Source organism: Sphaeramia orbicularis, chromosome 15 (assembly GCF_902148855.1).
Source record: "Sphaeramia orbicularis chromosome 15, fSphaOr1.1, whole genome shotgun sequence".
Taxonomy (NCBI): Eukaryota; Metazoa; Chordata; class Actinopteri; order Kurtiformes; family Apogonidae; genus Sphaeramia; species Sphaeramia orbicularis.
The window spans coordinates 54210993-54236792 of NC_043971.1; the positions used below are offsets into that span (position 1 = coordinate 54210993).

The following is a 25800-nucleotide window of genomic DNA, read 5'->3' on the forward strand; positions in this document are numbered from 1 at the left end:
ACAGATCCTGACCAAGGAAAATCACATTCTCCCTTTGTGCAGAAATCTACACCTGGATTTACTGCCTCTGTCCACAATAATAGACATTATATAGACTAAATGTCCTCTAACATTAACGTTTATTTGCAACAGAGTATAGCAAATTATTACATGATCAAAAACAAATTAATTTTAGCAAAAAAAGAAAAAAAAGTTTCTAAATATCTGGGGTCACCAGATATTTGTGATGTTAAAATGGGGTCACGAGCCAAAAAAGGTTGGAAACCACTGACTTCAGACAGTTTTATGTTTTTCCTTGTGCAGCCGAGTATAAAGAAATGACTGTCTGCACAGTGGTGTGGGCAGTTTGTGTCAGTTTACAGGCAACTCTCGCAGCCTGACTGATGACACAAATGAAGCCTGCAGAGGAAAAAAGTTGCATTCATGCATTTCACAGCGATGAATCTAAGAGACACATAATGCTGTCAGAACATCCTGTCTCTCTTTTCCCTTCACCATCCTCATCAAACACAGGGACGTTTACAAAAACCACTGCTATAAGATCACTTTTAGATATAATCTTTACACTTAGTTCTGCCAGAATGATTAAAAACAGCTCGATCTGAAATATCTACACCAATTGTATTATTTATTTGTATATTGTATGTCAGTCCATGCCCTGTTCTCTTCTGCTGCTGGACTAAATTAGTTCATTGAAGTTTCCTTTCATCTGATCAATAGTTTTTCTGCAGCCACTGTGACCCAACTAAACTGTCAATAGCAGGTGTTCAGGTCATTAGGCTACTGTGACCATCAACAAAAGATAATATAATCATGAAAATATACACTCAAATGTGTATTTGATAGCAAACTAACAAAACTCCACTGAAGTTAAAAATGCTTAGAATCAGTACTAGACATCATTTCCTATCACAGCTCCAACCCCTCCCAGTCTGAACAACTCATCTATGAATTTTTCACACGTTTCATTATAACATAACAGAACTGAAGCAGAAGGTGAACACTGATATGTGGATATTTCTTGGAGCATAGAGTAAAGAACTGAAGTGCATTTCAATAGTCACTGTGATAATGTGCATATATTTAACCCTTTCATGCATGAATTATGAGAACCTTAGTCAAATTTTTTTTCTTGAGTGTTTTTATTCCTCTTTAGGCATTAAAAAAACAATGCAAATGAATTTTTTTTTTTTATGAACCTAGTTTTTGTGGAGTCACAAAAATGTCCACTCAGCTGGACACCATGTGCTTAATTTTTGAAGTAAAGAAACATGTATTTAAAACTCATCTGAAGTGATATACTGTGTGAAAACTATGAAATAAAAACAGTTTTAATGTCACTAATCTGACACATTTCACACATTTGATCATACACTAATACTAGTCATTACTCATTTCATGAAGATAATATGCTCCTGAGACCCAGGAATTGGACAGTTTTAGCTTTTTTACACAAAAAAATTGTCTTGTTTGGAAACTGCATAATGCAACAGTTTTTTTCAGATACATTTTTAAAACAATTTTTATTCATTAATTGATTTTTTTAATAGAATATCCTTTGTAATGCACAGCATTTTTTGTGTAAAACTGTCAAACTTTTGTCCCCTATAGAGGACAAAATGCATTACTGGGTCTCAGCAGGATATGCAAAAAAAAAAAAAAAAAAAGTTTCAGAAAACTGTTAATTACAGTCTAATAACAATGAGCAACTGATTTCCACTCAAACATGTTAGTGCAGATCAGGTTTATCATGAGCAGCAACGTTACAGTAATGGTCTGAACTGCAGCATTCAGTGAGTGGGCTGGTATGGAACTGAAACAACAAAGCCATGAATACAGAAGAGAACAGCTGCACAAGAACTGACCACTGGACTGACCACTGGACTGACCAGTGTGCATGACAGGGTTAATAGCAGACACCATATGCTATGCACTTCCATTTGTCATCAGCTGAATGTTGACAGCAGCTGTATTTAGACTCAGCTGTATTTAGACTCAGTCCTATCAGCTGTATTTAGACTCAGTCCTATCAGCTGTATTTAGACTCAGCTGTATTTAGACTCAGTCCTATCAGCTGTACTTAGACTCAGTCCTATCAGCTGTATTTAGACTCAGCTGTACTTAGACTCAGCTGTATTTAGACTCAGTCCTATCAGCTGTACTTAGACTCAGCTGTACTTAGACTCAGTCCTATCAGCTGTACTTAGACTCAGCTGTACTTAGACTCAGTCCTATCAGCTGTACTTAGACTCAGCTGTACTTAGACTCAGTCCTATCAGCTGTATTTAGACTCAGTCCTATCAGCTGTATTTAGACTCAGCTGTATTTAGACTCAGTCCTATCAGCTGTACTTAGACTCAGTCCTATCAGCTGTATTTAGACTCAGCTGTACTTAGACTCAGCTGTATTTAGACTCAGTCCTATCAGCTGTACTTAGACTCAGCTGTACTTAGACTCAGTCCTATCAGCTGTACTTAGACTCAGCTGTACTTAGACTCAGTCCTATCAGCTGTATTTAGACTCAGCTGTACTTAGACTCAGCTGTACTTAGACTCAGCTGTACTTAGACTCAGTCCTATCAGCTGTATTTAGACTCAGCTGTACTTAGACTCAGCTGTACTTAGACTCAGTCCTATCAGCTGTACTTAGACTCAGCTGTACTTAGACTCAGCTGTACTTAGACTCAGTCCTATCAGCTTTATTTAGACTCAGCTGTACTTAGACTCAGCTGTACTTAGACTCAGCTGTACTTAGACTCAGTCCTATCAGCTGTATTTAGACTCAGCTGTACTTAGACTCAGCTGTACTTAGACTCAGTCCTATCAGCTGTATTTAGACTCAGCTGTACTTAGACTCAGCTGTACTTAGACTCAGCTGTACTTAGACTCAGTCCTATCAGCTGTATTTAGACTCAGCTGTACTTAGACTCAGTCCTATCAGCTGTATTTAGACTCAGCTGTACTTAGACTCAGTCCTATCAGCTGTACTTAGACTCAGCTGTACTTAGACTCAGTCCTATCAGCTGTATTTAGACTCAGCTGTACTTAGACTCAGCTGTACTTAGACTCAGTCCTATCTAACCACGGCAGTAGATCCTAGACTCTTCCTCACTTCTGGACTAAACCGGACTCATTCTAGTCTGAGCACAAACAAAGACAGTTGCAGAAGTTTCTGACCGTGGGGGGGGCCGGCCCGGGCACCTGCAGCTCCACCAGCCGGTACGCATCCGCCTCCGAGCGGTTGGCGCTCCACGCGGACGCCAGGGTGTCCGAACAGTTGGGCGCGTGTTCACCGCACGAGATGATGCTCTGGCGCGCGGCTTGGAAGTGCGCGCTCTGCTCAGCACCAGCGTTCATCCTGTTCCCGCCTCTGCCTCTGCCTCTACTACTGATAATACACACCCCCCCTGTCTGTGGGGGGGGGGGGGGGGGGTGGGGGGGGAGAGAAGAGAGAGAGACGAGAGAGAGGGAGAACAGGGAGAGAGAGAGAGGAGAGAGGAGAGAGGAGACAGGCGGGAGAGAAGAGAGAGGATGAGAGAGAGCGAGTGACAGAGAGAGAGGCGAAGGACAGAGAGAGCGGAGAGAGAGAGATGACGAGAGAGAGGACGAGAGAGGAAGGGGATGAGAGGAGAGTGAGAGAGAGAGAGAGAGACAGGGAGAGAGAGCGAGAGCCAGGCGGTGAGAGAGAAGGAGAGAGTGACAGCGATTGGAGAGGAGCGAGAGAAGAGGTAGGAGAGAGAGAGGAGAGCGGAGGAGAGAGAGAGTGCCAGCAGCAGCGGGAGAGATGAGAGAGAGGAGAGAGAGAGAGAGAGAGGGGAAGAGATCTGAGAGAGGATGCGAGATGGACGAAGAGGTCCAGAGAGCGCGAAGAGGAGAGAGAGCGAGGGGTAGAGAGTTGAGAGTGAGGAGAGAGAGAGAGGAGAGAGAGAGGTGACAGAGAGGGAGAGAGAGGAGAGAGAGAGAGGGAGAGAGGAGAGAGAGGGAGAGAGTGACAGAGAGAGAGAAAGAGAGAGATAGGAGAGAGAGAGAGACAGAGAGGGAGAGAGTGACAGAGAGAGAGAGGAGAGAGAGAAAGACATGTTTAATAAAGAATATTAATTCAATAAAGAATATATATATATATATATATATATATATATATATATATATATATAATTTTCAGTCAGACTCAGTTGTCCAATCCACTGATAAAAACTGTATTTGGACAGTTTATCAGTGCTTATACATGTTATACATTCACAAAAATACATTTATTCAACATTTTCGTTGTGAAACCTCCTGTAATTACACAAGATATTTGTCAATTAACAAACAAGTCTGGTTCAACTGACAGAACTAATACTTCTTTTATGGTTGTCAGTAATTTGATTTCATTTTATTTATTTATTTTACATTATCAAACTTTAAATTAACAGTTAATCTCATAAATAGAAAAGAAATATTTGTGGAATTACGATACATTTGCAAATGTATTTTAACTATATTTTTCTGTGAAAAAAAATTCTTTTAAAAAATGGAAATTTTATGGTTATTCACAGCTACAGTTTTTTCATGTTATTTTACATTTGACATGTAAAATCACTGTCTATTTTTGTCATTTCATTTATATTTTCCTGTATCTTAAAAAATACAGGAAAAATCTGTGAAATAAACAGTGAAAATTCTGTTAATTACAGATTTTTTTAGTGTACTTAGGAAATTCATTTTTAAAAATTGCCATAAATCAGAATTAGAATTTCTGTATTGTTATTGTACAAGTACAACAAAACTGAGGTAGAGCTCTCCAACTTAGTACAAGAAATTACAAAGCACAACAACGACAGTAGAAGGCACTTATTTACATTATTATTCACTTATTTACATTAGGAAAAATAAAAAGTTAGATGTGTGGCTAAGAATATTTGTTAAAAAAAAAAAAAGAAAAAGATATATAGATTTTAGTAGTGCAAAATAGTTTGACAGTAGTGCAATTGGAATTGGAAAAGTGCAAATGACATGAGAACTAAATACTGTAAGTTAAATAGAGTGAAAGGATGAAATAATATAGAAGGCTGTAAACATGAGACAGATACTGCACATGTTCTAGGGTATGGTGAGGCTTTTACAGTGGACACCAGTGTCCTTACGGGTGTTCTATTGATGTTTTGTTTGGTTATTTATTGTGGTGATAGCTTTGGGAAGAAGCTCTCCCTCAGTCTGTCTGGGTTTATGTGACCTGCAGCACCGGCCTGAGGGCAACACTTCAGACATGTGGTTACTGGGCTGAGAGGAGTCTGTGATGCACCACACTGGACTTTCATTACTGCCAGCCATAAGTGACGTACCTGTTGTTGATTCTGGGTGATGGAGTGCAAGTAAAAAAGCAGCAGTCAGTGAGCTAGATTGAGTGGGAAGTCCGCATTCACACTTTTGTGTGTGCAGCTGTAAGCTTTGCACTCCACCATTGTCCTATAGAGGGTCTGCACATGACGTCACCACTAGCAGAAGTCACAGTGGTTCCGCCCACTGAGTGTCAGACAGAGGCAGATGAGTGACAGCGTTGGCTTCAATCCTGTCTAAACTGAAGAACAATACTGAATCCAAAATGGGGCAGAGCTGTTGTTGGTTGATTGTATTTTCAGGTTCTTAAAGCAGTGGGAGCTATCGTTTACAGACACCCAAAGACAAAGAAAAGAGAAGGAGATGGATCCACAAACCCAGGAAACCAAACCTAGATCTGTGGGTCCTGTTTGGTGTCAGCTAACATTCACTGATGCTGTATTTTTGGGTCCAATCAGACCTGAAATGACCTATTGTTTTGGCTAACGGTCCTTCTTAGTGCAGCTCTTGGTTTCATGATCAGATCTTTCCTGGTTTTTGTCTTCAGTTTGTGATTCTGAACCTTGTGCTCCTACATGATTAGTAAACTAACTGAAACTGAGGCCAACCTAGTTTTACAAATACGGAGGAACTGGAGAATAAAGCTACGACGGAGTATTAGGACCACAGAAGAAAAGAAAAACACTGGGCACTACCAGAAGAAAGTCAGAAAATATGGAGATAAAACATGTAATTTTATGAGAATAAAGTCAAATACAAAAAGAATCACAATGTTCTGAGAATAAAGTTGTAGTTATAAAAAAAACTCATAATTTAACAAAAATGTCATTTGTTTATGAGATTAAAGTCGTCATATTCTGACAATAAAGCCATAATATTATCAGAATAATGTGTTCATTTAAACCAGGTGGTGTAAATCTGCTAATTTCCCAGAATGCAGTGGTGCCCTGCTGGTCCACAGCAGTAGTATCTGTGTTGGATAAAGGACTGGATCTGAACTAGACTCAGTAAATCTGCTCAGTCCCAATAGATCCTGCACATATTCACTGGGGTCAGTCCACGCTGGACTGGAAATGACCTTTGGATCAGCTGGTTCTGGTCCTAGTTTTGGACCCTTTGGATCAGCTGGTTCTGGTCCTAGTTTTGGAGCCTTTGGATCAGCTAGTTCTGGTCCTAGTTTTAGACCCTTTGGATCAGCTGGTTCTGGTCCTAGTTTTGGAGCCTTTGGATCAGCTAGTTCTGGGCCCTAGTTTTGGACCCTTTGGATCAGCTGGTTCTGGGCCCTAGTTTTGGAGCCTTTGGATCAGCTGGTTCTGGGCCCTAGTTTTAGACCCTTTGGATCAGCTGGTTCTGGGCCCTAGTTTTGGAGCCTTTGGATCAGCTGGTTCTGGGCCCTAGTTTTGGAGCCTTTGGATCAGCTGGTTCTGGGCCCTAGTTTTAGACCCTTTGGATCAGCTGGTTCTGGGCCCTAGTTTTGGAGCCTTTGGATCAGCTGGTTCTGGGCCCTAGTTTAAGACCCTTTGGATCAGCTGGTTCTGGGCCCTAGTTTTGGAGCCTTTGGATCAGCTGGTTCTGGTCCTAGTTTTGGACCCTTTGGATCAGCTGGTTCTGGGCCCTAGTTTAAGACCCTTTGGATCAGCTGGTTCTGGGCCCTAGTTTAAGACCCTTTGGATCAGCTGGTTCTGGGCCCTAGTTTTGGACCCTTTGGATCAGCTGGTTCTGGGTCCTAGTTTTGGACCCTTTGGATCAGCTGGTTCTGGGCCCTAGTTTTAGACCCTTTGGATCAGCTGGTTCTGGGCCCTAGTTTTGGAGCCTTTGGATCAGCTGGTTCTGGTCCTAGTTTTGGAGCCTTTGGATCAGCTAGTTCTGGGCCCTAGTTTTGGACCCTTTGGATCAGCTGGTTCTGGGCCCTAGTTTTGGAGCCTTTGGATCAGCTGGTTCTGGGCCCTAGTTTTGGACCCTTTGGATCAGCTGGTTCTGGGCCCTAGTTTTGGAGCCTTTGGATCAGCTGGTTCTGGGCCCTAGTTTTGGAGCCTTTGGATCAGCTGGTTCTGGGCCCTAGTTTTAGACCCTTTGGATCAGCTGGTTCTGGGCCCTAGTTTTGGAGCCTTTGGATCAGCTGGTTCTGGGCCCTAGTTTAAGACCCTTTGGATCAGCTGGTTCTGGGCCCTAGTTTTGGAGCATTTGGATCAGCTGGTTCTGGTCCTAGTTTTGGACCCTTTGGATCAGCTGGTTCTGGGCCCTAGTTTAAGACCCTTTGGATCAGCTGGTTCTGGGCCCTAGTTTAAGACCCTTTGGATCAGCTGGTTCTGGGCCCTAGTTTTGGACCCTTTGGATCAGCTGGTTCTGGGTCCTAGTTTTGGACCCTTTGGATCAGCTGGTTCTGGGCCCTAGTTTAAGACCCTTTGGATCAGCTGGTTCTGGGCCCTAGTTTTGGAGCCTTTGGATCAGCTGGTTCTGGTCCTAGTTTTGGAGCCTTTGGATCAGCTAGTTCTGGGCCCTAGTTTTGGACCCTTTGGATCAGCTGGTTCTGGGCCCTAGTTTTGGAGCCTTTGGATCAGCTGGTTCTGGGCCCTAGTTTTAGACCCTTTGGATCAGCTGGTTCTGGGCCCTAGTTTTGGAGCCTTTGGATCAGCTGGTTCTGGGCCCTAGTTTTGGAGCCTTTGGATCAGCTGGTTCTGGGCCCTAGTTTTAGACCCTTTGGATCAGCTGGTTCTGGGCCCTAGTTTTGGAGCCTTTGGATCAGCTGGTTCTGGGCCCTAGTTTTGGACCCTTTGGATCAGCTGGTTCTGGGCCCTAGTTTTGGAGCCTTTGGATCAGCTGGTTCTGGGCCCTAGTTTTGGAGCCTTTGGATCAGCTGGTTCTGGTCCTAGTTTTGGACCCTTTGGATCAACTGGTTCTGGGCCCTAGTTTTGGAGCCTTTGGATCAGCTGGTTCTGGGCCCTAGTTTTGGAGCCTTTGGATCAGCTGGTTCTGGGCCCTAGTTTTAGACCCTTTGGATCAGCTGGTTCTGGGCCCTAGTTTTGGAGCCTTTGGATCAGCTGGTTCTGGGCCCTAGTTTTGGAGCCTTTGGATCAGCTGGTTCTGGGCCCTAGTTTTGGAGCCTTTGGATCAGCTGGTTCTGGGCCCTAGTTTTGGAGCCTTTGGATCAGCTGGTTCTGGTCCTAGTTTTGGACCCTTTGGATCAACTGGTTCTGGGCCCTAGTTTTGGAGCCTTTGGATCAGCTGGTTCTGGGTCCTAGTTTTGGAGCCTTTGGATCAGCTGGTTCTGGTCCTAGTTTTGGACCCTTTGGATCAACTGGTTCTGGGCCCTAGTTTTGGAGCCTTTGGATCAGCTGGTTCTGGGCCCTAGTTTTGGAGCCTTTGGATCAGCTGGTTCTGGGCCCTAGTTTTGGACCCTTTGGATCAGCTGGTTCTGGGCCCTAGTTTTGGAGCCTTTGGATCAGCTGGTTCTGGGCCCTAGTTTTAGACCCTTTGGATCAGCTGGTTCTGGGCCCTAGTTTTGGAGCCTTTGGATCAGCTGGTTCTGGGCCCTAGTTTTAGACCCTTTGGATCAGCTGGTTCTGGGCCCTAGTTTTGGAGCCTTTGGATCAGCTGGTTCTGGGCCCTAGTTTTGGACCCTTTGGATCAGCTGGTTCTGGGCCCTAGTTTTGGAGCCTTTGGATCAGCTGGTTCTGGGCCCTAGTTTTGGAGCCTTTGGATCAGCTGGTTCTGGTCCTAGTTTTGGACCCTTTGGATCAACTGGTTCTGGGCCCTAGTTTTGGAGCCTTTGGATCAGCTGGTTCTGGGCCCTAGTTTTAGACCCTTTGGATCAGCTGGTTCTGGGCCCTAGTTTTGGAGCCTTTGGATCAGCTGGTTCTGGGCCCTAGTTTTGGAGCCTTTGGATCAGCTGGTTCTGGTCCTAGTTTTGGACCCTTTGGATCAGCTGGTTCTGGGCCCTAGTTTTAGACCCTTTGGATCAGCTGGTTCTGGGCCCTAGTTTTGGAGCCTTTGGATCAGCTGGTTCTGGTCCTAGTTTTGGAGCCTTTGGATCAGCTAGTTCTGGGCCCTAGTTTTGGACCCTTTGGATCAGCTGGTTCTGGGCCCTAGTTTTGGAGCCTTTGGATCAGCTGGTTCTGGGCCCTAGTTTTAGACCCTTTGGATCAGCTGGTTCTGGGCCCTAGTTTTGGAGCCTTTGGATCAGCTGGTTCTGGGCCCTAGTTTTGGAGCCTTTGGATCAGCTGGTTCTGGGCCCTAGTTTTAGACCCTTTGGATCAGCTGGTTCTGGGCCCTAGTTTTGGAGCCTTTGGATCAGCGGGTTCTGGGCCCTAGTTTTAGACCCTTTGGATCAGCTGGTTCTGGGCCCTAGTTTTGGAGCATTTGGATCAGCTGGTTCTGGTCCTAGTTTTGGACCCTTTGGATCAGCTGGTTCTGGGCCCTAGTTTAAGACCCTTTGGATCAGCTGGTTCTGGGCCCTAGTTTAAGACCCTTTGGATCAGCTGGTTCTGGGCCCTAGTTTTGGACCCTTTGGATCAGCTGGTTCTGGGTCCTAGTTTTGGACCCTTTGGATCAGCTGGTTCTGGGCCCTAGTTTAAGACCCTTTGGATCAGCTGGTTCTGGGCCCTAGTTTTGGAGCCTTTGGATCAGCTGGTTCTGGTCCTAGTTTTGGAGCCTTTGGATCAGCTAGTTCTGGGCCCTAGTTTTGGACCCTTTGGATCAGCTGGTTCTGGGCCCTAGTTTTGGAGCCTTTGGATCAGCTGGTTCTGGGCCCTAGTTTTAGACCCTTTGGATCAGCTGGTTCTGGGCCCTAGTTTTGGAGCCTTTGGATCAGCTGGTTCTGGGCCCTAGTTTTGGAGCCTTTGGATCAGCTGGTTCTGGGCCCTAGTTTTGGACCCTTTGGATCAGCTGGTTCTGGGCCCTAGTTTTGGAGCCTTTGGATCAGCTGGTTCTGGGCCCTAGTTTTGGACCCTTTGGATCAGCTGGTTCTGGGCCCTAGTTTTGGAGCCTTTGGATCAGCTGGTTCTGGGCCCTAGTTTTGGAGCCTTTGGATCAGCTGGTTCTGGTCCTAGTTTTGGCCCCTTTGGATCAACTGGTTCTGGGCCCTAGTTTTGGAGCCTTTGGATCAGCTGGTTCTGGGCCCTAGTTTTGGAGCCTTTGGATCAGCTGGTTCTGGGCCCTAGTTTTAGACCCTTTGGATCAGCTGGTTCTGGGCCCTAGTTTTGGAGCCTTTGGATCAGCTGGTTCTGGGCCCTAGTTTTGGAGCCTTTGGATCAGCTGGTTCTGGGCCCTAGTTTTGGAGCCTTTGGATCAGCTGGTTCTGGGCCCTAGTTTTGGAGCCTTTGGATCAGCTGGTTCTGGTCCTAGTTTTGGACCCTTTGGATCAACTGGTTCTGGGCCCTAGTTTTGGAGCCTTTGGATCAGCTGGTTCTGGGTCCTAGTTTTGGAGCCTTTGGATCAGCTGGTTCTGGTCCTAGTTTTGGACCCTTTGGATCAACTGGTTCTGGGCCCTAGTTTTGGAGCCTTTGGATCAGCTGGTTCTGGGCCCTAGTTTTGGAGCCTTTGGATCAGCTGGTTCTGGGCCCTAGTTTTGGACCCTTTGGATCAGCTGGTTCTGGGCCCTAGTTTTGGAGCCTTTGGATCAGCTGGTTCTGGGCCCTAGTTTTAGACCCTTTGGATCAGCTGGTTCTGGGCCCTAGTTTTGGAGCCTTTGGATCAGCTGGTTCTGGGCCCTAGTTTTAGACCCTTTGGATCAGCTGGTTCTGGGCCCTAGTTTTGGAGCCTTTGGATCAGCTGGTTCTGGGCCCTAGTTTTGGACCCTTTGGATCAGCTGGTTCTGGGCCCTAGTTTTGGAGCCTTTGGATCAGCTGGTTCTGGGCCCTAGTTTTGGAGCCTTTGGATCAGCTGGTTCTGGTCCTAGTTTTGGACCCTTTGGATCAACTGGTTCTGGGCCCTAGTTTTGGAGCCTTTGGATCAGCTGGTTCTGGGCCCTAGTTTTAGACCCTTTGGATCAGCTGGTTCTGGGCCCTAGTTTTGGAGCCTTTGGATCAGCTGGTTCTGGGCCCTAGTTTTGGAGCCTTTGGATCAGCTGGTTCTGGTCCTAGTTTTGGACCCTTTGGATCAGCTGGTTCTGGGCCCTAGTTTTAAACCCTTTGGATCAGGTGGTTCTGGTCCTAGTTTTGGACCCTGGTTGTCAGTCCTGATGAAACCATGTATATTAGTTTCAGGTCCAAATAGCGCTGACCCCCTCCCCCCTGGATCAGGTCTGGATCCTCCATGTGTGTCCACATGTCAGTGTTCATGGACCACTTGTTCTTTGGTAGCTCGTACAGATCCATGTCCAGTCCAACTGTCCTTCATTTAATTTCAGATTTCCCATGGTCCTTTGCTCTGGCTGTGTTTACTGCTATACTCCGTCATGTTGAGCAGGTTGGTTTAAGACACTCAGTCTGACTGAGAGGGGCGTGGCCTGGGGGGGCAGTGACGTATGTGCAGACCCTCTATAGACGTGACCCAGCGCTGGTTGGTAACATGTCATCTTAGACTGGTGTCTGAGTGACCAGTGACAACGAGTCTGGGTCAGTACCGGTGCTGGAACAGCCTATGAAGGAGGAGACGTCTGACCATGAACGACTGAAGGAGCTGTGACTTAGACCATGTCCACACGAAAGCGCATCTTTTCCTATCCAATCTTTTTCTTTGTCATTTTCAAAAAAGTGCTCTGTAAACACGTCATTTCAGGAAATATCTGCGTCCACACAAAACCACTGAAAACCATGTAGTGCAGATGTCAGGCCTGTATGTGGCGCTGTAATGCTCTCACAGAAAACAGAGAAGGAGACATGGAGCACACATGAAGAGTGTGCGCTGTAGACAGACCATAGGCTACAGAAGAACAACAACAACAAGTCTGCGGTAGATCCAAGAGCATGTAGTGAATATTATGTGTGGTCGTTTGTTGGTCTTTGTAATGAAAGAGTAGCTGAAGATTTTTGATTCATTATTTCCAATAAGCTCAAAAGCTGTTGTAGCACGAGCATTCTTCTGTAGTCTGCCAGAGAAGTCGCTGTGACGTGGCATTTTGCTTCCAGGCTGAAAGGTTGGAGAGGTGGGGCTATGACATCATCATTTTAGAAAAGTTGCGGTTTGGTCATACAGACAAAGAAGCGAAACACTCTGGAACCTGGTTTAGAAAAGCTGTGGTTTCACTGACTGAAAATGCCAGTTTCGTGTGGACTAAAGGCCTATCCCATACAAACGTTTTTAGGACTGAAACCGTCTTGGTGTGGACGGGGCCTTAGTTCTCACGCATACTTGACAAAGGGTGCAAGATGTAAGTTACCAGATGGAACCGCTGGCATGATACGTTAGCTTTTGTGATTTTTTGCACTTACAATACATATTTACAATAATGCAGTGTTTGGTGCATTCATGAAATTATGGAAGTACAATGATGAAAACAAAATCTTTGCTGTTATTTTTGGGGTGCACTATTTCCAAAACAAAATCCCATTGAGTAATGCAGAAGAAGCTCCACTTTTAGTAATAATAATAATAATAATAATAATAATAATAATAATAATAATAATAATAATAATAATAAATTGGATTTTATGTTTATAGACTTATTTTGAAACAGACAAACTACAAGCAAATGAAAAATAAGTGTGTCTGTTGAATCTGGCAGAACAAACAAACAAACAAATAAAACCAAGAAATCCAGCCTGACATACACTGTAGTTGATAAGATGACAAACATTATTTGTCATGTTATGAACTGAAGTGTACACACATTTTTGCAGATGGACAGTAGTTTTGGGGCCATGGGTTGGAGAGCCCTGGTTTAGACTGACCTCTGACCTGCATGTCTCTGTGCTACTGTCTAATATGTTATTTATTTTATTCATTTGAACTTTATTTAACCAGGTAGGTCAATGGAGAGCCGGTTCTTATTCAGAGACAACCTGGACAAGAGGCAGCACAAACACTGGGTGAACCAGGGGGTCAAACCTGCGGCCCGAGGGCCAAATGCAGCCCGCCAAAGGTTCCAGTCCGACCCCTGGGATGAATTTACAAAGTGCAAAAATTCCACAGTCCAGGCTGTGGAAGTCATTTTAGTGTGGGTTCCACATCCAGACCAATCTGATCTACAGTCCAATAATAACGGCAGAAGAACCCACAAAAAGAATGACTGCAGATTTACTACTGGGTTTGATGGGAAAAAATACTATTACACTATGCCTATAAATAATGACAAATTAAAAATTTTGTCTTTGTTTTAATGCAAAAAAAAATAACATTCAATTATGAAAATATTTCCATTTCCAAACTCTCCTGTACCAATAAAACATGACTAACCTGAACAAATGTGTCCAACCTGAAATGTCTGTATTAAATTCAGTCCAGTTTGAACTCTTTTCTTCCTGTTCCTCAGTGTTTAGTGTCTTTGGAGATCTGATCCAGAATGCACATGGACTAATGAGAAGTAGAGGAAGAAGACTGAGAAAATTACACTGATTTTTCTGAAGAAATTTCTGTTTTTTCAGGTTATTCACATCTTTTTTGTTTGGGTAGTTTCTAAAAGTAAGTATTTTCATAATTTAATGGGTTTTTTGCACTAAAACAGACGGAAATTGTCAGTTGTCATTATTTGTAGGTTCTTCTGTTCTTATTGTACTGGTCCGGTCCACTGCAGGTCAAATCAGACTGAATGTGGAACCTGACAGAACAGGAGTTTGAGAGCCCTGGGGTAAACAAACAACAACAAAAGATACACAATACAGCAAACAACACCAAACAATATTAAACCTTTCAGAACAGTCACATGTATAAAATGAAAATGGCCAAAAGAAGGTGTAACTGTCATAAAATGTTGCCTTCACTCACTTTTTCAAAGAAAAGAATGGAATGAATGAACTGGGTTTTTTGCAGATGATTCGTCATAAGCAGCAGAAAAACTGAAATGATGACGATCAAAAGTATTTCCAACTTTGGGGATGAGTGAGTTAATAAAGCTACTGGAACAACGACCACGACTGGAGTTATGGATGTTGAGTAATGAGTGAAGATAAGATGGAATTCCCCTGATTAGGTTTTTAGAAATCAACAGAAATCAATGTGTTGTCAAATGTGTGTGCAAGACTGAAGGGACGACCAATTGACCAGAGGATCCAGATGGAAAAGGTCAATGTTTAAGGTAAATGACTTCCAGTTTATGGAGGAGGGTTTTAGGAGCAGATCTGAGTGACCTCACCGCGGTCGATGAGTGGGAGGATCGAACCAAAAGGAGTCTGACAGCCCTGCTCTAACGTCACATTATCAAGTTGTCTTTTGTGTTTCCTGACAGACACCTGGAGCTGTGCTTTCATTTACATGACGCTGGCACACAACTTAATGAAGTTTATGTTTTACAGAGAAAGGAGCGTTTAGCATTATCTCACAACTGACCCCTCGCATTTGAACCTCCACACCTCTTTTGTCCAAATATGGGCACTTCTGGTTTCAACATGGTGATGGCTAAATACAACACTACTGTCTTCATAACAGCAGTGTGAGTGAAGTCTGAAAACCACCTTCACTGTCATTTACAAGAACCAGGATGGGACGTTCCAGAGGGGGTTCTTGTGTTGGGCGAAGAAACCTCAGAATACCTGTTACATTACAAACATAAAGAGAAAAAGGCCGTAAAATGTATGTTTTCATGTAGTTCGGATCGTATGACAAGAACTTTGTTTGAGGTATAAATTATTTCCATACCTCCAAAACACCTTTTTATGATAATCTAGTCGGTCTGTGTTGTCCAGTACCTTCTGCTGTTGTTCTGACCATCGCTGGTTTGTGCTGCCCTGTACCACTAGTGCTAGTGTGGGTTTTTTTATTTTATTTTATTTTTTTTTACCATTGTTGGTCTGTAATTATTACTGTTCTTTAGCATTAGTGCTAGTGTAGTTTTTTGGATTTTTGAGTGACTGAGTGAAATCATCTGCATGGGTTAAAACTTATGCGTGTCTTTTTAATCCACTGGGATGTTCCTCCTGTAGAAAACAGGTGGGTCAGTGTTCTCTGCAGCCTTCTTCCTCAGACCTGTAGTTTTCCAGGTTCACCAGTGAAACCTGTGCACTTTGACAAATGACAGTGGATGGACACACCTGTTCTGTGTTCTGATATGATATATTTTGTTGAAAAAGTCATTTTTTTCTTCAGTTTTGTTTCAATAATCTTTCATATAACTCTGACCTTTCACAAACATCTACATGATTAGTAAATTAAATATAGGAAAATACCGGATTTTTACTAAAAAAAAATACAAAATGCAAAGGATAATTGTATAATTAATGACAATAAATAACTTGGGGAACACACACACAAAAAAAAAACTCATTTGGAAGGTGAAACAAAAGTATTTGTGGGTCTTCAAGGATTAACAACAGTAGGACTAGACCATTATGTTGTTTTTCCATCCACAACAGTTGTGGTAGTTTTTAAAGCATATTACCCAAGGAGTAAGTTTGTCAGATCAGTCTGAGCTACCATGTGTTTTTTGGACCATGCCAGAACCAACTCAGAGTTTCCATCCAGCATTAAGCTGAGACTGTGGAAAAACCTGTTATTTGTGAAACTGATTGGGTGTTTTGGAGAATTTTGCCTTTCCATTGCCATACTACTGCAACAATTTCATATGTAATGAAGTAAAGCAGGGCTCTCAAACTCATTTTGTTCAGGTTCCACATTCAGCCCAATTTAATCTGCAGTGGGCCGGACCGGTAAAATAATAACAGAATAACCTATAAATAATGACAACTCCAAATTTTTGTCTTTGTTTTAGTGTAAAAAAAACCCATTAAATTATGAAATACTTCCTTTTATGAACTATCCAAACAAAAAAGATGTGAATAACCTGAAAAAACTGAAATTCCTTCAGAAAAATAAGTGCAATTTTAACAATATTCTGCCTCAACTTATCATTTCTGCATGTGCATTATGGATCAGATCTACAAAGACTCTGTTGTTCGTCCATCAGTCTGGATGACGACCTTGACTTCAGTTTTTGTGGCTCCTGCAGTGGCTCATCAGTCCTCATTTTGCCCTGAAGTATCTGCCACAAAGACACTAAACACTGAGGAACGGACAGGAAACTGCTCAAATTGTGCTGAATTTTCTTTAGACATTTCAGGTTGTTCATATTTGTTCAGATTATTCACATTTTATTGTTAAAGGATAGTTTGTAAATGTCAATATTTTCAAAATTTAATGTTATTTTTTACTCTCAAACAAAGACAAATATTTGAAGTTGTCATTTTTTACAGGCATAGTGTAATGTTTTTTTCACATCAAACTGAGAAGAACATGAAGTCATTTTTTTTTGTGGGTTATTCTGTTGTTATTATTTGACTGTAGATCATATTTGTCTGTCTGTGGAACTGGAACTAAAATGAGTTCCACAGCTTTGACTGTGGAATTTTTGCACTTTACAAATTCATCCCACAGGTCAGATTGGAACCTTGGTGGGCTGCGTTCGACCCCCAGGACACATGTTTGAGAGCCCTGGAGTAAAGTCAGCACAGCCAGAACCTCCTCCTGTTATCACATGTTGGACTGTCACAATAAATAGAACAACTGGCTGTTTCCAGAAAATGTCAAGTGAATATGAAGAGAATCTTTGAAGAGTTGGAAAAACCAAATATGTATATTTCTATGAACTGGTTTGTGGCAGATAATCCAGGCTACCGAGTTCCACGTGGCTCTTCTGAACCGAACATTCTGTTGATTTTGTTCTTTTTTCCGTCTGAAATGATAAAGTGATGTCATATGGAATAATCTCATCTCATTGTCAGCGCCGTTGGACCGGACCTTTGTCATACTTGATCAGAATTGACAAAGTAAACAGACGATCAATCATCTGATAAATCACATTAATTTAATGTTTGCTACATCAGAATTTATTCAGAAATTGATTTCCTGTATGTGCATGTCTTTGGCGAAAAATAGCAAATATCACCTCAAGTAGGCAAAATGTCACAAAGTGCATTAAATACATTTACATAGTCACCATGTTCGCCTTCGTCTTTGAGCCTAATCTTTCTGATTTGAAATGCAAATTTGACTGTGCCAGTGTTTTTCTGTCAATCACCTCCAGGCCTGACTTCGTCCTGACCCATTTGGCCCCTTCAGCCAATCAGGCTTCAGCAATATTTATATATTTGGGGCAAATTATTAAAAAAAAAAACCCTTTCAGTGATGACAGTGTTCCTTTGTGTTGGACTGAGGCACCTTCTGTTTTGTTATGGTTTTCCTCCTCTGTTCATCCCATTAGATTTAAGCTGCCGCTCCTTGTTGTACTGTTTAGTATTAGTTAGTGCACGCATAGGGATGGGAATCAATAAGAATTTAACGATTCTGATTCCATTAATGATTCTCACTGGGTGAGGGAATAATAGAGTACAAACAGGTGTGTTTGCATTAACTGTCTTTTATATTTCCATCTGCACAGAAAATATAACATATACAGTATGAACAAATAATAACAACAGATGATGCTGGGCCCGGTTTTTTTGGGGGGGGGTGGGGGGTGGGGTACAGTGCCAGTGAAACTCCAGACTCTTTACTAATTCCTCTGTTGCTGCATTTCTACTATGTGGAACCAGTTTGACTCTGCTCATCTCCTGTTGTTGTGCTCCTCATTTCCTTTCCTCTACCTTTGTAAACTTGTATTTGAGGGGGTACAATGTTTGTTGCCCGCACCAGAACCAGAACTGGGCCCAGATGATGGTCTGGTGTTCACTCTGCCGCTAGATTCACAAGCACCGCTGAGTAGAGAATCAAATACGTGACATTCCTGTAAATGAATCACATGCTGTGGATGAATGTTTGAACAGACTGGAGGGATTCCACCTTTAGAAGAAATGGAAGCTTTGACAGAGTTCAACTGGACCTGGTGTGGTCTGTGTAGACCTGGTGTGGTCTGTTTGGACCTGGTGTGGTCTGTTTGGACCTGGTGTGGTCTGTGTAGACCTGGTGTGGTCTGTTTGGACCTGGTGTGGTCTGTTTAGACCTGGTGTGGTCTGTTTAGACCTGGTGTGGTCTGTTTGGACCTGGTGTGGTCTGTGTAGACCTGGTGTGGTCTGTTTGGACCTGGTGTGGTCTGTTTGGACCTGGTGTGGTCTGTGTAGACCTGGTGTGGTCTGTGTAGACCTGGTGTGGTCTGTTTGGACCTGGTGTGGTCTGTGTAGACCTGGTGTGGTCTGTTTGGACCTGGTGTGGTCTGTGTAGACCTGGTGTGGTCTGTTTGGACCTGGTGTGGTCTGTTTGGACCTGGTGTGGTCTGTTTAGACCTGGTGTGGTCTGTGTAGACCTGGTGTGGTCTGTTTGGACCTGGTGTGGTCTGTTTAGACCTGGTGTGGTCTGTTTGGACCTGGTGTGGTCTGTGTAGACCTGGTGTGGTCTGTGTAGACCTGGTGTGGTCTGTTTGGACCTGGTGTGGTCTGTTTAGACCTGGTGTGGTCTGTTTGGACCTGGTGTGGTCTGTGTAGACCTGGTGTGGTCTGTGTAGACCTGGTGTGGTCTGTTTGGACCTGGTGTGGTCTGTTTGGACCTGGTGTGGTCTGTGTAGACCTGGTGTGGTCTGTTTGGACCTGGTGTGGTCTGTTTGGACCTGGTGTGGTCTGTGTAGACCTGGTGTGGTCTGTGTAGACCTGGTGTGGTCTGTTTAGACCTGGTGTGGTCTGTTTGGACCTGGTGTGGTCTGTGTAGACCTGGTGTGGTCTGTTTGGACCTGGTGTGGTCTGTTTGGACCTGGTGTGGTCTGTTTGGACCTGGTGTGGTCTGTGTAGACCTGGTGTGGTCTGTTTGGACCTGGTGTGGTCTGTGTAGACCTGGTGTGGTCTGTTTGGACCTGGTGTGGTCTGTTTAGTCCGTTTCTGCCTTAATACCATGTTGTCTTTGTTCTGACCAAAACAATGCAGCGTACATGTGACATCATCGTGCATGCACAGCGAAGGCAGAATCGATAAGCAGAATCATTAAGCAGGCAGGCAAACGATTCCAAGGAATCGAGCTCCTGGGATCTGGTTCTCAAAAAGAACCAATTCTTGATTCCCATCTCTATGCAGGCAGGTTAGAAAAGCTGTTTTTGTTTGGTTGTTTTTAGTTCTTAGTTCACTATACATGACACAGCCTGTGAGTACCCTGTATAATCTGCATTCAAGTGGAGTTTAAAAATGTTTTGGGTCGTTTAATGAACAGTGAAGTCATGTGCTTCCTGTTTGGGGCAAATATCTTCACCCGAGGCTCTCCGTTTACCAAAATATACATAGGTAGCTAAAGTGCTGTAGACCCCCTTCAATACAAGAGATAGGAGAGCATCACCCACAGGAGTAAACATCACATCCTGAAAAGAATCAAGACCTTCCTCAAAAATGCAACCAGTGAATAGGTTCATAAGTAAGACCACGGAGCCTGGACCCAGCTGCTGGTTAGCTTAGTGCTTAAGACAGTTGGCTGTGATGCAGGAGGCTGGGGGTGTCACTGATACACTTTAGCCCTTATGTTGATTTTCTGTTTTTTTAATGCCATGTGATGGACCTGCTCTACCTTCAGCCCTGGTCTAAATGCACTGGTCACCCTATCAGTGGAAAAGACACTTCTCAGGGATAGGGATGGGAATCGACAAACCAGTTCTTTTTGAGAACTGGATCCCAGTAGCTCGATTCCTTGGAATCGTTTGCCTGCCTGCTTATCGATTCTGCTTATCGATTCTGCCTTCGTTATGCATGCGCGATGACATCACGTGTACGCTGCATTGTTTTAGTCAGAATGAAGACAACATGGAGTTGAGGCAGAAACGGTCCAAACAGACCACACCAGGTCCAAACAGACCACACCATGTCCAAACACACCACACCATGTCTACACAGACCACACCAGGTCCAACCAGACCACACCAGGTCCAAACAGACCACACCAGGTCTACACAGACCACACCATGTCTACACAGACCACACCAGGTCTACACAGACCACACCAGGTCCAAACAGACCACACCAGGTCCAAACAGACCACACCAGGTCTACACAGACCACACCAGGTCTACACAGACCACACCAGGTCCAAACAGACCACACCAGGTCCAACCAGACCACACCAGGTCCAAACAGACCACACCAGGTCTACACAGACCACACCAGGTCCAAACAGACCACACCAGGTCCAACCAGACCACACCAGGTCCAAACAGACCACACCAGGTCTACACAGACCACACCAGGTCTACACAGACCACACCAGGTCCAAACAGACCACACCAGGTCCAACCAGACCACACCAGGTCCAAACAGACCACACCAGGTCTACACAGACCACACCAGGTCCAAACAGACCACACCAGGTCCAACCAGACCACACCAGGTCCAACCAGACCACACCAGGTCCAAACAGACCACACCAGGTCCAACCAGACCACACCAGGTCCAACCAGACCACACCAGGTCCAACCAGACCACACCAGGTCCAAACAGACCACACCAGGTCCAACCAGACCACACCAGGTCTAAACAGACCACACCAGGTCCAGTTGAACTCTGTCAAATCTTCCATTTCTTCTAAAGGTGGAATCCCTCCAGTCTGTTCAAACGTTCGTCCACATGTGATTCATTTGATTCTCTACTCAGCGGTGCTTGTGAATCTAGCGGCAGAGTGAACACCAGACCGTCATCTGGGCCCAGTTCTGGTTCCAGTGCGGGCAACAAACGTCGTACCCCCTCAAATACAAGTTTCTGAAGGTAGAGGAAAGGAAATGAGGAGCACAACAACAGGAGACGAGCAGAGTCGAACTGGTTCCACGTAGTGGAAATGCAGAAATAGAGAAATTAGTAAAGAGTCTGGAGTTTCACTTTCACTGTATGCGCCCCCCCCCCCCCCCCCCCCAAAAAAAAAAAACGGGCCCAGCATCATCTGTTGTTATTATTTGTTCATACTGTATCTGTTCTATTTTCTGTGCAGATGGAAATATAACAGACAGTTCATGCAAACACACCTGTTTGTACTCTTTTCTTCTTTCACTCAATGAGAATCGATAAGAGAATCGGATCAATAAGTAAAATCGATAATGGACTCGGAATCGTTAAATTCTTATCGATTCCCATCCCTAATCAGGGACATGTGTGACTTTAACTACAGAGTCACACTAGTGTGTCTACATGTGGCACTTTTCATGCTGGACTGTTGGGAGAAGATGTGAGTCTATATTTTAAAAATTGTTTGGTAAATTATTCTGTAAAACTTAAATGACCATTAATCTATTAATAGTAATATACAGGAACTGAAGTTGGTAAATGCATCGTTCCTGTTTTTAACTTAATTTCCCATCATGCAGTGTTGTACTGTGCTTCCCATCAACTGTCATGGGCATAGCAACATGATTGTCAGACTATTGTTTTCCAAAATTACTAATATCTCCCAAATTGTTGTTCCTATCAACTTGCTGTTTTCACTAGTCTCTTCCTTGACCAGAAATACAGAAGTATGCCAAACTGCAGCAGTCAGCTGTGTACAGATTTTGTGTGATGCCCGAGACACACACACACACACACACACACACAGAGTCCACTTCCCTTTTGAAATATAAGATAAAAATGTGCATGTTTGAACGATAGACGGTGAAATTTACATATGAAAAATAAATGACTGAAGCCACATACTATATATTTTTGTTTTAATTTAAATTAATCTTTTCATATAGTGGTGCATGTACATGTGTCCTAGTGTTGGTATGTGGTTATAGCAGCTGAAAACTGACTTGGATACTACGCCACCAAAAAACAATTTCCCAACCCCAAGGTTGAAAAACCCTGGTATAAGGTCACATTGGCCTAACATCCTCAGATTAACTTAAGAACTGGAAAAGGCTATTTAATATAAAAATGTACAAATAAAACCAAATAATCATCAGTGCATCCACCAACCAGGCTGCACAATGAAACCTTTGCTCAATTTTCAACGGCTGCACGAGGAAACCTGCTACTATAAAAGGACAGGAGGGCCGAGAAAAGCTGTGGTTCATTTGGTTTGGTTTGCAGAATATTATAAGAATAATGAATTTGTGAATATTAAAAGAGAAAGCACTGTTATAAATTAGACTGTGTAGGCAGATAAAATAAATCCTGAGAGGCCTGTAACGAACACATTCCCATTCAAGTGGTTCACTTTGTTCACACTGTTGGTGTGAATAATGAAGTGTCCGACGAATCAAAAACTTCCCTTTCATTTGATCCGATATATGACGTTTGTAGTTCACTGTACTAGATGTTTTCAGTTCATTAAATAAATGTTGTGTCTCCATAGGAATTGTTGTAAAGTCTACATTTTTATTTACTCAAAATGTAAAATATTTATGCAAAAATAATGTTGGATGAGAAGTCAACACCATTATGGTATTTTGTGGTATTCATCATATTGTATCTTTTTTGTTGTTTTCATGTTTTGTTTTGTTTTTGTTTTTTTGTCTTTTTTTCTACAATTTAATATCTTTACTAATCTTTTCTGCTTGTAACACCTTTCATGTCATTTTCATCTTGCCCTGTCTTTTACACAGTTTTACATGGTAGTGGTTCCTCACATTTCAAAGTCATATTAACTACACCTACAAAAAGTCACTAATAAACAAAACAATCTGAATGTTAACGTGTACAAAACAAGCACAACTGACTTTTCCACTGTCAAAATACTCCATGAAAGTTAATTTTATATGTCATTTTCATACAATTGCATATTTTGTGTAGTGTTACATTATTGTTGTATTGTATGTTATATTTTTTGTGTGTTTTGTCATTTTCAGTGCAGGGAAAATAATTCCAGTATCATGTTGTGTTTTTCTCTAACAATTAATGAACCAGCAAAAACAGCACTTGGTTCATTTAGCAGATGAAGCTGTACCTGAATGATGCTTAAGAAGATGACCGATCCAGACAGGTCCAATGATGAAGAAGTGGCTCCTTCTGAAGATTTAACTTAAACCAGCAACAAAAAGTCCTTCAATGAAAAACGTCAAACAATAGTCCTGCAGCATGCATGATAGTAAATAAAAAAAAATAAAAAATTAGATTAAAAAAAAGGTATCATTTATTGATGTACATGGTCTGAAATATGCCTGCAGAGACTGATGTGTGCAGACGCAGTGCATGTGTTTATAAAGGACCCACAGTTGAGCGTGGGGATATATGGGTCTTTAGGTCAGATACAGTCATCACTCTGATTATCTGATCTCATTCACTTCAGGGGAAATTATGGGACAAACTCTCCCGGTGATGATTAAAACACTAAAGTGTGTCTCATCACATTAATGGAGGCAGATTAAATCCCTTCAAACATATTTGTAACACAAATCTAACAGGGATGTGCACGCTGGACCTGCTGCTGCTCCCATCATTACTGTCAGTCGTTGGTGTTTTGCTCGACCCCTTATCGGGCATATTTAGAGTGACAACACTGACAAATGGGTTCGTTTTCTAGCTCTTCTGCTTGGTTCAGGTATATTATGATAAAGACAAGTGAATGAATGAATGAATGAATGAATTTATTTTTGGTTTTACATCAATCATTTTACTCAGTACATTAATCGTAATAAATACAAAAAACAAAAAAGGAAGGCAAGGCTAGGCAGATTTATTTGTATAGTGCAATTCATACACAGGGCAATTCACAGTGTTTACAAAAATGGAAAAGAGACAGATTAAAAACACACAGTTCTAATTAAAACATAATCAATAAAACATAAATAATAATCAATTAAAACAAAGTAAAAGAGAAGAGTGCAGACAGAACCCTTTCAGTTGTTCTATGCACAGTTGAACAGCTGTTTTCAGCCTGGACTGAAACACTGGCACAGCTCAGGTCTGTGTGATGTCATCACGAAGACTGTTCCAGAGCTCAGCTGCATAGAACTGAAACACATAGAACTGAAACACATAGAACTGAAACACATAGAGCTGAAACACATAGAACTGAAACACATAGAACTGAAATACATAGAACTGAAACACATAGAACTGAAACACATAGAACTGAAACACATAGAACTGAAACACATAGAACTGAAATACATAGAACTGAAACACATAGATCTGAAATACATAGAACTGAAACACATAGAACTGAAACACATAGAACTGAAACACATAGAACTGAAATACATAGAACTGAAACACATAGAACTGAAATACATAGAACTGAAATACATAGAACTGAAACACATAGAACTGAAATACATAGAACTGAAACACATAGAACTGAAACACATAGAACTGAAATACATAGAACTGAAACACATAGAACTGAAACACATAGAACTGAAAGACATAGAACTGAAACACATAGAACTGAAAGACATAGAACTGAAATACATAGAACTGAAACACATAGAACTGAAAGACATAGAACTGAAATACATAGAACTGAAACACATAGAACTGAAATACATAGAACTGAAACACATAGAACTAAAACACATAGAACTGAAATACATAGAACTGAAACACATAGAACTGAAATACATAGAACTGAAATACATAGAACTGAAACACATAGAACTGAAATACATAGAACTGAAACACATAGAACTGAAACACATAGAACTGAAACACATAGAACTGAAACACATAGAACTGAAACACATAGAACTGAAATACATAGAACTGAAACACATAGAACTGAAATACATAGAACTGAAACACATAGAACTGAAACACATAGAACTGAAATACATAGAACTGAAACACATAGAAGTGAAACACATAGAACTGAAACGCAGCTTCACCCTGTTTAGTCCTGACTCTGGGCACCAGCAGAAGACCAGACCCTGAGGTTCTCAGGGTCCCAGATGGTTCATATGGGACCCACATGTCCCAGATGTCCTCAGGTGCTAGACCACGGACAGACTTATAAACGAGCAGAGCTGTTTTAAAGTCTGTTCTCTGAGCCACAGGAAGCCAATGCAGGAGTAGGCTAGAAGCAAAAGCTTATTTTTTGGCCTGTCCTTTTCAGCTAATCCACTGCATACATCAGCTTAAATGTGAACAGCATCCAGCCTTCACACCAGAATAATCACAAATAAAATAAAACAACAACAAAAACATATCTACCATCTCAATTCAATAATTCTCAATAATTTTAAACTCAAGGTACTTTTTTATTTATTTATTTTTTTAACTTCGCCAAAGGAGTGGATAACTTGAATGCATCATAAATTCCATCCCATAATTCCCCCCCACACAGTCCCAGTTCATCTAGACTTCACATTTGTCCTCACTTTAATCCACTCACACAGATGAAAATCTCTGAAATTCAAATTACTCTCTCATAATTCCAAGAACCACCACTGGTATTTGAGACAACACTATTTTTATCCTTCATGTTCCATTTACCTATTTAGAAACTATTGTTTAGACCTCTTTTTCAATACATTTATGTTTGTACTTTCCTTTGTCTCCTGTTCTAGATTGTTCCACCGCTTGTT

At 42.5% G+C, this 25800-nt stretch overlaps 1 protein-coding gene across 1 annotated transcript in view; it reads right to left on the reverse strand.

Annotated features, from left to right (window-relative positions):
- LOC115434489 (melanopsin-A) overlaps positions 1-23399 on the reverse strand; it is a 104851-nt gene extending 81452 nt beyond the window's left edge. Inside the window, 2 exon segments of the mRNA XM_075353512.1 lie at positions 3177-3410; positions 23223-23399. Coding sequence (XP_075209627.1) covers positions 3177-3356 — 180 coding nt within the window. The 5' untranslated portion in view covers positions 3357-3410; positions 23223-23399.
- Between the last annotated feature and the right edge of the window lie 2401 nt (positions 23400-25800).